The 19,222-nt window shown below is 34.8% G+C and overlaps 1 protein-coding gene across 2 annotated transcripts in view; it reads right to left on the bottom strand.

Annotated features, from left to right (window-relative positions):
* Window positions 1–19,222, bottom strand: part of Tmtc2 (transmembrane O-mannosyltransferase targeting cadherins 2) — a 391,166-nt gene that overhangs the window by 50,505 nt on the left and 321,439 nt on the right. For both annotated transcript variants that reach the window (XM_027919857.2, XM_027919916.3), the window contains 2 exons: window positions 17,381–17,495; window positions 4,531–4,594 (listed from right to left, as the gene is read on the bottom strand). In XM_027919857.2, coding sequence (XP_027775658.2) covers window positions 4,531–4,594; window positions 17,381–17,495 — 179 coding nt within the window. The remainder of the gene's footprint in view (window positions 1–4,530; window positions 4,595–17,380; window positions 17,496–19,222) is intronic.

A 19,222-nucleotide genomic window follows, 5' to 3' on the forward strand; every position in this document is an offset into this window, starting at 1 on the left:
TATTTACTGCCCTGACACATGAGGACTGGGATTCACATATTCTCTCCTCCCCTATTTTTCCACATTAGCTTGTATATTTCTCAAGGCCAGAGTTAATTTTTCATAACTCTGAAATTGTATTGCACTTGGCAGAGTCTTACATACAAAGGTGGAACTTGTTTAAAACAAAAAAAATAAGTAGAAATGAGCTCAGACTAAAAACAATCATATCCACAAGAATATAAGATCTGATCATTGGTCATTATATTTCTCTTGACTCCAGAGTTGATAAAAAGTAAAAGCAGGAGACTTTGTACTACATAAAATTTTCCTATTTAAGAAAATTCAAATCCATAAGTTAATGCAGAATTTGGCTTAGTTCCCACAGGAAGAACAAAGCAGTTCCATTCTCATGTTCCTACAGTCCTCAAGAGTCAGCATTTTTTGAAGTGCAAAAGTGGGTGAGAAGGCAGAGAAGATTGATGTCTTTTTAAAATAACTCCACAGAAAGACTAATTTACTTAGAGAAGTGAAAAACTAAAGCTAGAAAAACAAAATGAATTTTGGTAAAGTTTTCTTGTTATAGAAACATCTTTTCACATAATATGAGGTCTAATTTTGGAGAAACCACCCCCAAGATCAACTAAATAAGATTTAAAAATTGGTATCTGCCATTTTTGAAGTAATACCTGGATTATATACTGAAAATCAACACACAATTCTCTAACTATGCATTTCAGTAAATGGTAAGAGACTAAACACTTCTGAAGAAGATACAAGACCATAGTCTAAAACTTACATCATGTCTGATAATTTAGAGTTCTTCCATCATTTTTGCATTTGATCTTTGAAATACCTTGTGTGTAAAATAATCAAAAGGTCAACAATTTTAAAACTAATTTATGTAGAACCACATGGTTTTTGTAAAAAAACAAATTCATTAAGGAAACAACTTTATTTTATTAGGAAAGAACTATATCCCAGAGAAAATCAACAATCTTTGAAAACATGACATTAATAAGCAGTTGTATACATATTTTATTTTGTGCAGTCGTAACCTGACCTAATTATATGGCTAAAAGATTCTCAGAGTCCCCCTACACAGTTCCTAATCATGGCAGTTGCAGGGATATTCTTAAAAATGTAAGAATATTCTTTGTTAAAAATAAGAGTAAAATTAGATTACCATGTAGACGTGAAAAATGCAAATGGCAGTGGAACTACTTAAATAGAGAATGGAAATTGAGGTCTGTTTGCTATGCTCTCATAAGCAGGTAACTAAATTGTATTCAGTTAAAGCATATAAACAATAAAGAATATTCTGTTAATTTTTTTAAAAAATTTGTTTTAGTTGTAGGTGGACACAATAACGCCCATTTTTTTTTTTTTTTAATGTGGTGCTGAGGATCGAACCCAGTGCCTCACACATGCTAGGCAAGCGTTCTACCACTGAGCCACACCCCCAGCCTGCAAAGAATTGTTCTTTATGAACAAAGGTAGTAAACAGCAAGTTGATGTTAGGTGGGTGCTTTAATTTAGATTAAATGCAAAACTCCTAATAAATCATAGCCTATTAAATAGGTCTCATTGTTTCAATTTAGATTATTACTATGGTTTATATTTTATCATTCTTGCCTCAGTGAAACCTTACTTAACTAGACTAATAAAATCCAGAACTAGATAAGGAAAATATCATTTGAATAAATATATTTTCAAAAGTTTGAGCATGTTTATGAATCAACATTTTGGGGGCCCAAAATAGCTTTGAGTTGGAGATTAAATATTGATTTCATCATTTGTCCAGTCATTTAGAATAAATAATCTCAACAGTCAGGCTTGATTTGCAGTGCCCGAGTATCTTTTTCATTTCTAGTATAGGTCAGATAACTTAGTTCTTTTCTCTCGCTATTCCATGATGTTGTGCTGAAGACCCCCGTCTGGCCAACCACTTAACAAAATAAAAGTAACCCTCAAATGGCACAAAATGAATAAAAGTTGAATTAAATTCCTGTATTATGATTAATATACAGGAATTATTAATCAGTGTAAAAAGAAAAAATAAAGAAAACCCTGATCCCTGCCTTCTATGAAATACAATAACAAGTTTAAGACTGTAAAATCAATTCTTTTCTTAGAAAGAGTGCACAAAGATGCCCAAGTTAGGCATTTACAAGGCCATCCCTTCTGTGTTTCCTAACTTCTTTACATTGCTTCATTTTCTTTCCTTTTTTAACCAAGCACTTATCTCTGTCTGACATACTGTAACCTTCATTTATCTGCTTAGGCTAGGAACAATTTAAAAGTTCCTAACAGTCAGGCACTCTTGCCCATTATTTTCACTCCTGTATATCCATGTCTATAATAAGGCCTGAGACTCAGTAAATGTTTACTAAATAAGTAAGGTGATTTTTATTTCCCAGACTTCCGCTTATATTTCATCTTAAATATATAGCCACAATTTTTCAATAAAGCTTTCCCTTATATACGCACCATGGTCTTGATTACAACATGATTCCACTTAATTATGATGCCGTGTGAATCCTTAACTTCTCTAACCTTCTGCCCAATGGGAATTGTGAGAAAGGGATGAAAAAACTCAAGAGTTAGAACCTAACAATGTCAGCCATAAAGAAAAATGAGATTATGTCAGTTACAGGAAAATGGATGCAACTAAAGCCCTTATGTTAAGTGAAATAAATCAAACTCAGAAGGTTAAGGGTTGTATGTTTTCTCTAATTGGCAGAAGCTAGAGAAGAAAAAGGAAAAGAAAGATGGGGATCTCATGAAAATTAAAGGAAGATCAGTAGAGAAAAGGGACCAAGGGGTGGGAATGACAAGGGAGGGGAAAGAGCTAAGGAGTGATATTGGCTAAATGATACTGTTGCATGTAGAAATATATAACAACAAATCCCACCAGTATGTATAATGCACCAGTAAAAAAATATGGGAAGAAAAGAACAATAGAACCTAGAAATGTGAATCATAATATAATAAATGCTTAAAACATTTAAGCCATCATTGTTCTTACCATTGGGATTATTAAATTATTTTCTTCGTTGTAAAGAATTTATCAGTTTTTGAAGCATCACACAATTAATGTGAAGGGAATCAGAAGAGTCATTGCAAAACATGGTGTCTTGCAATACTGAGCACTTAAAAGAAATTAAGAGGCCCACTCTGTGACCTCCCCATTTTCTCCCCTGACATAGTCATAAGAGCTTCATTAACTTCCTTCTCTCTGAAGACACAGGGACACATCAAAGAATCTGAGCACATAGGCCTTACTAAGCTTCTTCCAATTAATTATCATAACAGGTTACCAATTTGTTCTCCAATTGTACTTCTACACAATCAGCCATAAAAAACAAAAACAAAAACACAGATTTCCTTGTTTCTTTGTGTCTTCATTTCTGAGACATGTAAAACTTTGATTAAACAAATGTGTATGTTAATCTGTTTTTTGTTACACAGGTCTCTGCCATGAACCATGTGATAGGCAAGGAAGACTTATTACATTACTTTTTCTTTCAAAAAAAAAACAAAACGAACAAAAAAACCCCCACTTCCCATGTTAGTCTCTTTTAGCTACATCAATCCTCCACTTCTGTGCTCCCAGAGGACTGTACAGCCTCTAGAGAAACTGCCACATTATATCACTGTATTTCAATTAGTTGATGACATTGGGTCTTCTCTGCTACACTGTGTGGTCTTGTGGAGTACAATATGAAATCTCTGCATCCAGTCACAAAATAGGCACTTTACAGACGTTTGCCCAATAGATGAGCTACTATAGCGAAATGAAACTGATCCCATTATTTGTACTCACCTCACACTAGTACTTTCATTCCTGTTTTAAAATTACATTTCTTGATATATGGTCTATATCTGGAGAGCAGGGCAGAAATTTTTAGCATTGCAGAGGGAGGCAGAATGCATATGAGAATAAAAACAATGGGCTAGAATTCAGTGAGGTGCTGCAAAAACAATGTTTAGAAGATGGATACAAAACTCATTCTTATTTTCTCAGAAATAGCTACTCTATTTCAATAGTAATGATCTAATTTATATCCATTTTATGTTATAGAAGTGTGACTACTCAAGGAAAACTTGCAATGAGAACATTTTTTGATAAAGTTGAAAAGCAGTTCTCAGAAATGGGTATTATAAAGTCAAAAAGATACATGCTTCAAGATCTATCTGTAGCTGAGAATTAAATAATAGGTATTTAATACCACATCAAAAATTTAAAAAAAAAAACTTTTCAAAGAATTTTAAAAGTCATCCAAATGTAAAGTATTTAGAAAAACTAAAGCCTGTATGCAAATGATAAAAATTTATAGTTCTTTACACAGCTAGAAAACATCAATTTTACCTCTGGAGTCGGGGAAGAAGCTTGAGACTAATAGATTTCTTTGTTGGACTAGCTGTATCATTGGCATTCAAAATAGGAGATTAGGACAAAACCCTAGTATCATGATGCATCGAAATCCCAAAACTATATTCATTGAGACTGTGCCTCTGAATAATGCTTCTCATTAGAAATGTACTTACATTAGGCCTCAGCCTGGCTGCCAGATCATAATACTTCTCTGCTGCTTCATTCAGGCTTGCCTGTCTGTAAGGGAAAAAAAAATTACATCTTTGTATTTTAAAATTGCAGATAGGTGAACAGAATCATCATGCAAAAAAATATTAACTTTAAAAAATTACAATCACACCAATTAAAGAGTAAGTCACCCATATAGAAAACTGAGTGCTTGCAATGAATGTGTTTTTATGTTTAAAGCATTGTAAATAGTATCTCAACACAATCCTATTCAGTAGGTATCGGTATTTTAAATTTACATACTAGCAAATAGAAAAGTTATAATTTTCTTAGCTTAACCACATAATGTTGAGACACCAATCTCAACATGATGTCTCAGAAAAATCTTCTTTTTAAAAAAGTGAGTTGTTAAAATTAATATTTAGTTGAGCTTTTTATGGAAATAGTGAACATTTGCAAGTTTAAAAAAATTTTGTTCATTCTATCTAGAAAAGTCACTATCTCAGGGGAACCTTTGCATTTTGTATGGTCTCCCTTATCCCCCACCAAAAAAAAAAAAAAAAAAAGCCAGATTATCCCTCTCTTTGCTCTTTGGCCACTAGAGTGGGCAACATGACCTAATCTCAGATAATTGAACGTTCTCACTTGGAATTTTAATTCCTGACTGACAGAAAGATGAAAGGATGGCCATAATTCACTGACATTGTAGAAGCAATGTGGTTGTGTCCTGGCCAGACTCTCCCTATAAAGGATTGCTACAATATCACACTCCCTTGACCATTGGGGCTACCTTATTTCCTGTTGCTTCAAGCCTTCCAGCTTTCAGTAAATTAAATTCCCTTAGCCTTCAAACAGCTGGGTCAGCTATTTGAACAAATATCACATAAGTGATAAGACAGATATCACATGAGTGGCAAAGCTGATTTATACAAATAAGATGCACACTGAATTTTACAGATAAATCTGTTTACTACCTATTCTTGTAATTCACAGGAAAAAAAACTAGGTTCTGCCAATTTATTAACAGAAGAAATAAAATGTCAGATGTTGACAAACCCAGTTACTTAGTCTTCAAAACATAAAATAAGATGGATACAGGAGTGCCTTCCTATAATCCCATCTACTTGGGAGGCAGAGGCAGGAGGACCGTAAATTTGATGCCAGCCTGAGCAACTTGGTAAGACTCTGTCTCAAAAAAATTTTTTAAAGGGCAGGGGGACATAGGGTGTCCTAGGTTCAAACTCCAGCACCACTGAAAACAAAATAGAATGTTTTATGATCATACCATCATGTATCATTAGATACTTCTTCAAAGACAGTAGAGTATAAGATCAAAGGACCTTATACATGTGGAGCTGGAATCTTGTGACCATATTTGAAAGGTATTGAAGAAATGCTACAGGAAAATGCCAAATCAATTACAGATGCACACATGGCATAATTATGATTTGACAAGAGTAGTAAATGGTTGTAGGTCCTACATGTAATATGGAGTAATGTTCTCTTAAAGCTGATGTGTCTTAAGCTTTTGTGACAAGATGACAGAGGTGAGTCATGAATAAAGATGAGAAAACCAAAATTAACTTAGTCAATTAGAAAACCACATTGATGTTTTAAAAGAAAAGGCTAACTAGCCATACCTATAAAGTTGAATTTGTACTTTGGTCAAGCCAAATAAAAACCATAAATACATACCCCAAGCAACCATATAAATTATGGGAATAACTGAAGATAACATCTCTCTGGAGAGCAGGACACATTTTTCTAATTTTTAAAGGAAAAATAATTAGAAACACTGCTATTTTTAATGGAAGTTTTAAAGAAAGTAAAAACCCTTGACCTAAGGCTGCATTGCACCCATGACATGTTACAATGTGCTGCTGCAATTTATATTCTCATAAATGTTAAAGTTCAATTTCAATACGTCAAGAAAAGTTCTTTAGTCTGGTATGAAACAGTAAAAATTCACTCACTGGGGTATTTAATGAAGGTTCCCTCCACCAAATTACAGAATCACTTTGGTTCAGATTCATTTGGAAATTTGAACCAGAATTCATTAGGTCATGCCCTGGAAGGGTTTTCTCCAGAGGAAAATACAAGGCACGGAGGTAGGAAATTAGAGTAACTTAATACTACAAAGAAGTCAGTTACTTTGAAGCAAGATCAACCAATAGATACCAAGCATAGAAAGTAAAGCTACTATTAATATTCATCTTTATGGGCATTCAATTAATAAGGCAGATAAAGATCAAAAGAGAAACTGGAGAATCCATTAGATGAAATGTCTTTAAAATAATAATTCAAATTTCAAAAAGGTCTTCCCCCCCAAAAAAGGACTATTAGTTTTTAAAGTCATCAAATTCTTTAGTGGTTTAATGTCTGAAAAAAACATTTACTTTGGAAGACCTAATTTCCTAAACTAGAAGTAGGATTAATTATATTCTAATCAAACAAAAAAATAAGTAGATTTATTATATATGTCATCTGACCATGAAAATTAATTTTCACTCTAGGACTTTGCTTCTATTATTAAATAGTCTTTATTGACTACTAATCAGAAGGCATTTATGATGCACATAGGAAACAGTAGGGAAATCATTTCAGCTCTTCCCACAGAATGTTCATTTATGTCCTTGTTTCAGACAAAAGAAAAAACTCATGAGGCATACATGAAGACCCGTCCAATGTCAAGTTTGTACTATATGCTCTCCTTTGTATTCCCCTCTGCAAGAATCACTAGGAGTACTTAATAAACCTTAATTTTATTGATGTCTAAAACATCAACAGATTTTTGAAAAATCTAGGTAAATTAGCAGTATTCTGCCAGCTGCTTGGGGGATTCTACTAATATTGTCAAGCTCCTCAACCATGACATTATTAGGAGGCAACTAAAGGATTCAGGTTCTCAGGTTATTAGGATATGGCTGTTTAAAGCAGCTGATAAGCAGGGTAAAATGGTGAATACCTGTAATCACAGTGACTCTGGAGGAAGAGGCAGGAGGACTGCAACTTTGAGGCCACCCTGGGCAAATAATCAAGTGTCTGTCTCAAAATAAAAAACAAAAAGTAGCCGGGCATGGTGGCTCATGGCTGTCTGTAATCCTAGCCTTTCAAGAAACTGAGGCACAAGGATCACAAGTTCAAGGCTTGGAGATGTGGCTCAGTGGTTAAGTACCTGGGGTTCAATCCCCAATGCCTGCTACCAAAAAAAAAAAAAAGAGCTGATAATGTATTCTTTTCCTACATTTTCATCCTTTTTTCCTTCACTATTTCTTTTTTGCGACAGAAAATTTATTAAATTCTCAAATTTAGTAAATTCTCCAGGAATTTACTATTTCATTTGCTAATTACAACATCACTGTGAAAGCAATTGCTATTATTAATTACATTTTAAAGATGAAAAAAAAAAAAGCCAAAACACTGCAAGATACCTCCCATTTTAGTAGATTAAATAGTTAGATATGGAGGGGAGCCGTAACACTCACGTGCAAGTGGAAGACTCAGGAAGTGGGGTAAAAGAGAAACAGTTGGCTCTGTCAGGAGATTTCCCCAGGTTGGATGTAGACAACCTTGTGCTTTGGCCATAGGACAAAGCCAAGAATTGAGATTGTGGAAAAGATAATTAATTCACTCACATCAAGAAACTATTCTGGGGGCTGGGTTTGTAGCTCAGTGGTAGAGTGCTCGCCTGGCATGTGGAAGGTACTGGGTTTGATCCTGAGCACTCCATAAAAATAAAGGTATTGTGTCCATCTTGTCCATCTACAACTAAATATATATATATATATAAAATTATTTATTTATTTATTTATTTATTTTAAGGAGAAGAAACTACTACCCTGGGTGCAGACAGGAAATGTCTCTCATTTTAAATGTTATCTTAGGAGTCAACATTGAGTTATCTCATATATAGAGAATAAAGATCTAATCACTAATCCAGTAATAGACACCAACTAGAGATTCAGAGAGGGGCTCTTTTTCTCACCACCAACTTATACCCATCTTATATGTTAGGCCCTCCCAACTTCATATTACCTGTACCTCTCAGGGCCAAAAAAGCAAAGAGGCAGGGCTGGGGTTGTGGCTCAGTGGTAGAGCACCTGCCTAGAATGTGTGAGGCCCTGGGTTTGATCCTCAGCACCACATAAGAATAAATAAAGTTATGTCCATCTACAACTAAAAAAATATTTTAAAAAAAGCAAAGAGGCAGAAAAAAAAAAACCTATTTGTGAACCAGACTATGAAACAGACCTTGAATTCCCAAGGAATGATTGCACTGAGCTGATTCTATTTTTCTGCCATCCATTAAAATTCAGGTGCAGATCAGAAACATATATACAATAACAGAAATCACAAGCTTTATTTATCATTTGCATATCATAGAATTCCACTTTTGTATAGAAGACTATAAAACTTACGTCTGTTATATATGTATTTATCTCATATATTTCATATGCCTAATTTCTCTCTCTGGTGCTGTTTGGTAAGAGAGAAGTATATTTTGGAACACAGGTTTATGACCCATTAGATGTATAAAAGAAATGTGGGAATAAATTGTTAAGAAATAATAAGTTAATATACCCTATGGAATGCTTGAAGAGAATCTGATTAAAAGAATCATTCACAATTACCTACATTTTTATGTATTCTGTGAGAGTTGTAAAACTAAGTATTGCTAAATTTAAAATTGCTTCCTGGAAAATATTTTCAAAAACCTCTAGTGCCATTTAGAAGTAGTACTTTCTTTAACTATAACTAATAGTTGTGAAATATTAATTTTGAATTAAAATTACTTAATATGGACAATAGTCACTGGTTCATATAAAATATATTTTATTAAAAAATAGATGATAACTTTTAAGGATAACATGGGGTATTTTTTTTCAACTAGACAGATGTTTACTCTCATAATACAACCACAGAAGGAAATAGTAGCTGGGTTTTTCCTGAATTCCTACCAATCATTAACCTGATGTTTAGCTTTAAGTTACTTAAAGCTGCACTAATGCTAATTTCTAGTTAAGTTGTATAGTAGGGATAGAAGTAAAACTGAAATAGATGACATTAAAATGTATGAAAAATCTTAAAACAGCAAAACCAGAATGACCCATGTAAAATGGACAGAAAAGGTCCTCACAGTGAAACTCCTACAATAAATTATGACCTTTAAGCCCTTCTTAGATGAAAACTTCTCTGTCAAGATACCAAAAATGGAGCTGGTGTTGTAGCTCAGTGCTAGAGCACTTGTCTAGCATGTGTAAAGTACTGGGTTTGACCCTCAGCGCCACATACAAATAAACAAACAATATAAAGGTATTGTGTTCATCTACAGTTTTAAAAAAAAGGTTCCAAAAATGCCTTTGAGACTCATAGGTATGCATTCTTATCTTAAAAGTAAAGGATAGCAAGTCGAAGAGGAAACAATGATTAAAAAAAAAAAAAAAAAAGATTGTGCTGATCATGTCATTCACCAAAGGTCCCTCTCAGTCAGAAATTTTATGATGTCAAATGAGATTTTGATCCCATTCTTCCATGGCCTCAAACCTTTCAGGAACTGCTTAGAAACAGTTAAGCCTCTATTGAGAAAGACTACATACTGTTGAGTACTGGAAAAAATTAAAAGGGAGCAAATGTATGGATTTCAACTTCTATATTAGCATAGAGTAAATCATCACCTGTGTGCAAGGTGTAATTTGGTGGTGGAGAGGGAAGGAGTTGGGAAGAATGAAAATAGGCAGGATAAAACCTGCTCATGGTTGTGGTCTCAGAATCATCAGAAGCATCACCTGGAATTTGTTAGAAGTGCAAACTCCCAGGTACCACCCACACCTACTAAATCAGAATATTCATTTTACAATGATCTGCTCACACATGAATACTGGACAGACACTGGGTTGGAAGACACCCACCTTCAACCTGCTTTGCTTTAAAGACTTTACAGCTCATTACAATGTGGTTGAAATAAGACTCTCCTGACCAAGGTTGACAGTAAAATACAATTTATAATTGGAAAAGTCCAGTGACTTTTGAGTGGTTTTTGGTTATTTAAAAAACGTTAAAGGAGAGAGTATATGGCCTACAGGGCCTTGGAGACTCAGCTGTTCTTTCTTATCCTGGCGGACTGGTTCCAGAAGGACTCTACTCCTGAGCAGATATCTAAATCCATATTCAAGTCCCTTAAATAAATTGCTGTAGTATTTACAGATAATCTATGCACAACTTCCCTATATTTAAAACGTCTCCAAATTACTTCTAATATCTACCTCAACATAAATATTATGCAAGTAGGTGTCATATTGTATTGTTTAGAGGAAAGTGATCAAAACCAATCCACACATGCTCAACACAGTTTTCCAAAATATTTTTGACCCATGCATGGTTGAATCCATCGATGTAAAACCCAGGGATATTGAGGGCAGACTATATATGTCTCTCGAAGATGTTCAGATTAAAAGACACATATATACATGTGAGCTCTCTGAAAAAGCAATCAATCTAGTTCTTTTTCTTTCTCACTTAAGAACTTAAATTTTAAGGCTAGGGATGTAACTCAGTGGTATAACACTTGCCTAGCACATGTAAGGAGGCCCTAGGTTAAATCTCCAGTACTGCCCCCTCCCCCAAACAAAAAGCATATGAATTTTATGTTACTTCCAGTAGAATTTATAAAGTTAGTATTTCTAAATTCAATGTTTATAGAATAAACAATTAAAAATACTATGTTAATTGAGTATAGAAGTTAAAAGATAATGATTCTTTCTCATATATTTAGTCTGCTCTCTAGAAATTTGTGAAGCAATTGGAACCAGTAGGTGGGGTACAGTTTGGCTTTTCTTGCTACCTTGTTAGCATGTATAAGTAAGGTGAGAGCTTGTACCCTTACACCTAGAAATGAAAAAAGTACACACTTTCCTCACCACTCAAGTGTGACTCCTCTCAGTCACTATACCAGGATGTTAGTCCTAAAAATTTAATATTCCTTTGAAAATTCAAACTTGAAGTTGTCTCCCTGAGGACTATGAATCTAATTTCTAAAATTTATCATGTGAAAATAATTTAATAATACTAGAGAGGTGTGACTATTTAGGATTTACACATCTGAAAACCTGGTATTCTTTATAAACCTCTTGTCCTTTAATAAAATTCAAGAATCATAGTGTCCAAGTGATCACTCATTTGTAATGATAGAAGGAACCAATGTGACACCATGAAAACACATTATCATCCTTGGCCGGAAGACACTAGCTTTACCAACTTCTAAGTCTCACGTTTACCAACTCTGAGGAGGACTGACTCTGAACCTTGGTATCCTCATCTATGAAATAGGAATATTAGTAGTTACCCGACAGATAAGTAAGCAGAACTAAGAGGGTGACAGACTAAATGCAAAATACAGTGGCAGGCAGACAGAAAATACTTGAATAAATAACTCTTCTACGAAAGACTATGAAAAGTGAATTCGGTAAAATTTGTTTTTCTGTGCCTGTTCTTCTCAGGCATCAAATATATTCAAGCCCTCGCTCCAGCTTTGAGTTTAAAAAAAAGAAAAAGAAAAAAAAAAAAAACCTGAACAAATCTGTTCCTACAAAATGCTTTAACAGAATAGTTGATTCAACTATTTATTCTCACAACTGTAGAGAAATAACTTCACTGATTTCTAGAATTTGAATTCCTTTGATAATTTTCTTTGATGATAACCAAACTGACTTAAAAAAAAAAAAGTCTCAGTGGAAGCACGGAGTACTTTTTCCATTCTACTTAAAGTACTGAAAGTACCACCATGTACTGTTAATACTCATTATATGAAACTACCCAACATCTGTAATCACCTCCCTGCAAATACAGTTGATTAATTAGCAGCAAGTGGATGCCACCTTCCCAAGCAAGGCAGAAGCCCCAAGTCCCTTCATTGTCCAACTTTCTTCCAGCACATGACTCAAGTTCCAAAACTCAGATGCAATCTCCAGAGAATGGGATTCAGAAGTCTGCTTATGGGAGGCCACTGTGCCCAGGACAATCGCCTTTTAACATGTGTGGCACTTGCTCTGTTTGGTTCCTCATGGGTGATGGTGGCACAGCTCTGGGACTGCAAAAGCTGCTGAGGCCTGGGGAAAGCTGGGTGGCTGGGGATTGCTCCAGTAGAGCTCCCAAGCCCCCAAAGAGAATCTGTGGGCCACACGGTACTCCTCAATCTACCCTGCTTCTGCTTAATCTGACCAGACTGGATTATTTACTTTGCATCTAAAAATCTGTGACCAGTAGAAGACGGGCAGTTTAGGAATGGATCTATTTTCATCAACTTTGCTTTCAAATGGTAATTGAAAGCCTTCATCCTGCCTTAGAATAATTTCCCTATTTAATGATAACTGCTTATCTGATCCATTCCCTCCTTCAGAAATTTCTTTTATTAACACTTATATGTGACAAATAAAATTATATATATATATGCTATATTTAATACATATATACATAAATATAGTTATATATCACATACTAAGTAGATACTATATATTTATATAAAACTATACATGCTATATGATTTATATATAAACACATGAGTGTATACATACTATATATGATTGTACATATATGTATGTATATATACTTAGTGTAATTACATATAGTTACAAGAGTGAGTTTTCTATTTTCCAGTCTTTGAATCTGTCAGTCATCATTTTCACATTTTTATGATTTTCCATTGAGTGTTGGGGAAACATGGACACCTTCTATTTATCAGTCTAAGAATTGTACACTGCTTCTGTCGCAGATATAATTTCAAATATCCTATTACTCTTTAGTTAACTTTTCCAATGTTATAAAGTCTCACTTTCCAACTACTTATTTTACTTTCAGATATATTTTGTGTCAGGGTAAGTTAAGATCTACTGTGGTAATAAGCACATTATAATCTCTTTTAAGACCAAAAATGTTTATTTCTCACTCATTCAACCTATGCAGGTAAGAAGGTAGGCTTGGGTCCCTTAGATTACTTCTGTTACTTTTGGTTATTTGACTCCTCTAGTTACTAGTCTTCGAGTAGGAAAAAGGGAAGAGTGCTCACTCTTGTAGCTTTGGCTCATCTGTGACATACATCACATTCACACACATTCCATCCTAAGGAAGGCCTGTGCAGGTCTGCAACTTCAGAGAACTCGGGGAGACGGCAATCCTATTGTTCTGGGACAAATTTTTGGTGACCAGCATTACTACTACTTCCATAGCTCCTAGAGTTCTTGTGAATCGCCTTGAAACAGGAACTAGGCATGTTCTAAAAGGCCCTTCAGTTTTTACAGTCAGTGTGCTTCACTAAGCAGCCTAACTCTGATACCTCCGAGTTGTCATCCTTACCTGAAATGCCTAATTCAAATCATATAACTTAAAACTTTACATCTGCTTTTTCTACAGAGAAAGCTCTTCAGGTATTACTGCGAGTTACAATGGTTCTGTCAGAAATTTCTCAAATATCAAAACTTTTGAAGGTCCCAATCAGATAAAGATATGCCCCTGGAGGGCTAGCCTCAGGCCCTCATTTCTTTCCATCAGTCATATCCAGAGGCAGTCACTTAAAAAAAAAAATTAGAATGAACAAAATTTTCTCCTCCCTTGTTAATAGATTTTTTTTTTTATTATTTCAATAAGAAGCAGCCAAAAAAGGGAAGTTAAATCAGTATGGTGGAACCATATCTTGCACTATAAGCTGTCTCTAAATTACTGATTTGGAACATCAGACAAACCATAGATCCAGCTAACCAAGTCAAAAAGGGGGAGACTTTACCATTTTCTTCACATACAACTGGTTATTAAACCTTGCCAATTTTGTCTTCTAAAAAATCTCTCAAAAGAACTGAGCTCTCAAGGGAAGAATGACTATCAAAATCAATTTAGGACTTTGTCAGTTGCAGGGGAAACTATATGTAACATACATAACAAAATTTTGATAGCCAACCACTTTGATAAAACTACATTAAGAGATACAAAAACCTTTCTTATCCTTTCAGCAAACAAAGTGCTGAACTTTCTTTACTGATAAGAGATGGGTGTTCAGCTTGCATAGTAAACACTGAAGAAATATTTGAATTTGATGGAGCTGAAAAGCAGAAAAGCTACATAAAATTAGTCACGGGGACTGCCACCAAACTGTGTAGGATATCATTGTCAGGCTGCAACAGTCACGTGTGCAGTCAATATAGGAGGGCGTTGAGTGACTGAAACTTAATGAGGAATGCAGACTGCAGAAAGCTGGAAAGAAGGTCCTGAAAAATAGATCCTAAAGATTTCCACGTCTCCAACACGTAACAAAAACTTTCCACTGTTTTCTAAAACTGTGGTAAGTCAGAAAAAATTATGAGTGATGGATGTAACAAGGACATTTTTTGTAATGTTCTTATAATGGGTTTCCATTGGTAGACCTTGAATTCCAGATACTGATTTAATATGTACAAAAATAATCTGTTGATGAAAATACTTATAATAAGTAAGATGAATTAGCCTACAGAAACTTGTGCTTTCCCATCCTTACAAATGGTTTATTGTGAGTAAAAGCATACTGTTTTATTCATGAAGAACAAAAAGTCCTCTTCCCTGCCATATTACCTAACCTTGTCATAAGAATGACAGTATTTTGTAAAAATTATCCTTGCATTGAAAGTTCTTGCAGATTGACTATAATTCATTTTATAAAGATACTAATGATCAACTGAATTTTGACTTTTCTGTATAGGTGTCAACTTTTTGGGGGTCATCATCAAAACAAGTGCCTTAGCAATGCTAAATACTAACAGCAGAGTGAAGGAATACAACTGCAACCTCATTGTGTACCTCCAACTCCCAGATAGGCTTTAAAATCCTTATTTAAACTAACAAAAAGCTAAGCAAGAGGCCCTGAAGATACAGTCTAATAATATTCTCAAATGATAAACACAGTCAACAAAATTTGCTTTAAATATTGGTTCCTGGGGTACAAGGGAAAGGGGTAGAATGTGATTAGAAAATAACATGAGGGATATCTGTGACAATGGAACTATACTGTATTCTGACTGTGATGATGGACACACAAACCTGCACATATGAAGAAATTGTGGAGAGCTAAACACACACCTGTACAAGTAAATCTTGGAGAAACCCAATAGAGCCAGGGACTGAATAAATATCAATATGCTTGTTGAGATAATATGCTGTAGTTTTGTAAGATATTATCAATGATGAAGCTGGATAAATGGTACAGGAGATTTCTCTATATTATGTGGGAAGCCATCTATGAGAAGTGTGTGGACTGAGCAACGTTGGCGCCATTAGGCAGGGAAGCCTGTTCTTGGGAACTCCCAGGCGGAATCCACAGATTGGAGAATGCCCAATTCACCTTGGCGCCCTGTTCTGAGTCATAGCTCACATTCAAGCACAGCCTTAGAGAAGGGAATGACCCGCTAAGAGCCAAATAGCCTGCCTACCCCTACCCATATCCTGGTTTTCCTGAAGAAGCAAGCACCCAGGCAAGACCCCTCCCACATTGAAATCTTATACCTACCCATCCTTTTGATCTGTATCACCATAATGCATGGACTCCATTTTTGTTAGAAGCCTTACCCCTCTTAACCGATTGGCTTAACTGGTCACTGCCCCTGCTCTTTAAAAAACATTTCTGGTCTTTTGCGTTTATTTCATGGTACTACTTTCATAGCTTTATTTAGCAGACAGACCCATCCCTCCAAGGGGTACCCATACTCTTGCCCACATAAGATGTGAGCTAGAGTATTATATCTTACAACTACATGTTATTGTGTAATGATCTCAATGTAAATGTTTTGAAAATAGTTTCTCTACTTTTTCCAAAAGCCATTTATGTATGTATGCTGGGGATTAAACTCGGGGTTTTGTGCATGCTAAGCACATGTTCTACTGCTGAGCTACTCCTCCGATCAAAAGTCCTCATTTAAAAATCACCCAAATGTGAACCAACTTCTCTACTATCTTTCTTACCTTGTAAGAATGATCTACGTAATTACAAATCCATCAGTAGAAGATAAGCACAAACACCATAGCATGAGTGTCACTTAATGAAGCACTTGGTGGTGGGGGGGAATTTAATGGAATGAAATTCAGTAAGAATATGGGTAAAGGAGTACACATATTGCTAACAGAGCAAATACTGCTTTTAAAAAACTGTATAAATCATTTGAGTTTTGTTAAAGCATCCTCCTTTAACCTAAAACACTACTTATGGATGCACTGTCTCTCTTTATATTCACAACAAAAATAGTTTATGTGCCTTTTTATTTTTTCACTATTGCAATTAGCTTCTGTAATAACCCTCTGAAAATAGAAACAGTAATGGTCTAGAAAATGTATTGTTTCACAGCACAGCAACAGTACTGATTACAGGGCCATTTTAAGTATTTCATAGGTCATATGCATATTTGTATTTGATAATCCTTCCAACTATCAAACACATTAAAATGCATCCACATGCCATATTCAATAGTAATTAATACAAATACACAAATATGCAGATGCAATTGATTAATTGACATAATGTTTTGTTGTGGAGACATTTAATTAGACAATTATTCAATTCAGTTTTGCAGTTTATCTTTTGTATTTTCTGACCAGTAATTTTGGAGGGAAGGGAAAGCAAGTTGGGGAGGGAGTCCTCAACGATTTTCAGAATACTGAGAGCTCATATGCCATGCGCATTGATCACTAGACTATAATGAAAAAAAATAGTTCTACTTTTCTCATGGATCTGCAGCCTGATTGACATTTACAATATAGAATGCATAGTATGATATGAAAAAATAGTATAATTATTTTCTTAAAAGCAGGGCATTGGTCTTTTAAGGTTTAGTAGCAAAATCTGACCTGAGCATGTGGGCAGCATTGAAGACAACATCAAACTCTGTACTATCCAGCTCAGCTGCTTTTTTTGCCATTTCTGCTGCTTCTACGAGGCGAGCTTCTTCCAGAAGAAATTGACCTACAAAGTACAAGAAAGTGAGCTTCAACTCAGAAAATGGTAATTGTAGAAAATGATAAAGCTGCATTTAGAAAAGAATAAGTGCAGTGGTAAAGGTGATTTGAAGCTAAGATGTAATGTCACGCTCATTATTTAGTCATATTTTATGTGCCTTTCCTTTAATGGCAGAACATTGCAAGAATTTCCTTTTCTTGAAATTCTGTTTCTTAAATGTTCTGTAGACTACTTGTATAATGAAAATGAACATATTTAAAGGTATATTGCAAATGTGAGTTGATTTTAATAGTACTTTAGAATAGCTTCTGTCTCTGGCGCACATGCACAAGCAGGTCTATCCATACTGATATATTTATTTCTCACATTTCAGTTATTGAAAGAACATAGGCAGGCATGATAATGTCTCACTCTGAATTAGACTTAGTAACAGAAGTGGAAAAAATATTCCCAAGCTCAAATTTTTTTGAGACTACTTTCAGGTCAGCCTTGCAAGGTTAGAATTATTGCAGACAGAGCCACACAACTCCTTAAAATTGCACCTCAAGAATTGCTATGTAATGCTATCCTGAAAACATATTGCAAAGGAAAAGGACAAAGTTGGGTCCAATTTTAAGGCTGTAAATATGTTTATAGAAACAATAGATTGCATTGCTTTTATACCTAGGGATTTACTAAGAGCAAAACTAATGATGTTAATCTTCATCTGATATGGATATTCAAATAAAAAACAAAATAAGGGAAAAAGGGTATGTTGAAATCATCTATAATACTGCCATGCTTATGGAGTTGTGGTCTAATTATCATCTCTTGTTGTGTGGGATTCCCTTTTTGTTTAAAGTTCAGGGCATTAAAACTAGAAAAAAAAATTGTTATATAAAAAATGAGTTGCAAATCATGAGCTGCATATAGAAACACAAAAACTATAAAAATGGTAAGTACTGATGGCTGTTGGAAGAGCCTGTTATTTACTGTTCATCTAGTAAATATCACAAATTGTCTTTTAACCCCAAAATATCTCCTCTTAAAGGGGGAAATATGTTTTTTAAGGATTTATAATAACCAGTAGTCATGGCTTAATTTAAGTATTTTAAACTTTGATTAGTTAAAAGCTGGTGAGTAAAGATAAACCTGTGATTATAAAGCCTACTATTTTAAACTAAAAGACAGGACTGGGACTTGGATAAGGCTTAGCTATTTCTACAAAATATTTCACATTACTTTCTTACATTCTGGGCCTTACTCATCTCCCAAAACAAACAAACAAACATAATTTTAGGGCCAGAAAATTATTAAGGAAACAGAGTTAGTTGCAAATAAACATTTATAAGTTTAAAAAACATGTTTTTTAAAATTTGGGTATGAAGTGTTCCCCAAAAGTTGATATTAATGCAGAAAATATTCAGACAAAATGATTGGATCATGAGAACTGGAACTTAATCGGTCCATCCTAGTTTGAATGGATAGAATGGTGGTTGGTAACTGTAGGCAGGTGGAGCGTGGCTAAAGGAGGTGGTCAGAAGATGCCCCGGTTCATCTTCTCAGTGCTGCCCTGCCAACCCTGGCCTCCTTGATGCCATGAAGGGAGCAGCTTCTCTCTGCCATGTGTTCCCCCCATGATGTTGTGTCTTCTTTTGGGTCCAGAGCATTAGAGTCAGCCATCTATGGACTAAACCTCTGAAACTGTGATCCCCAAATGAATTTTCCTTCTTCTAAGTTGTTCTTATTGGCTG

The sequence above is a fragment of the Marmota flaviventris genome, chromosome 3 (assembly GCF_047511675.1).
Source record: "Marmota flaviventris isolate mMarFla1 chromosome 3, mMarFla1.hap1, whole genome shotgun sequence".
Classification (NCBI taxonomy): Eukaryota; Metazoa; Chordata; class Mammalia; order Rodentia; family Sciuridae; genus Marmota; species Marmota flaviventris.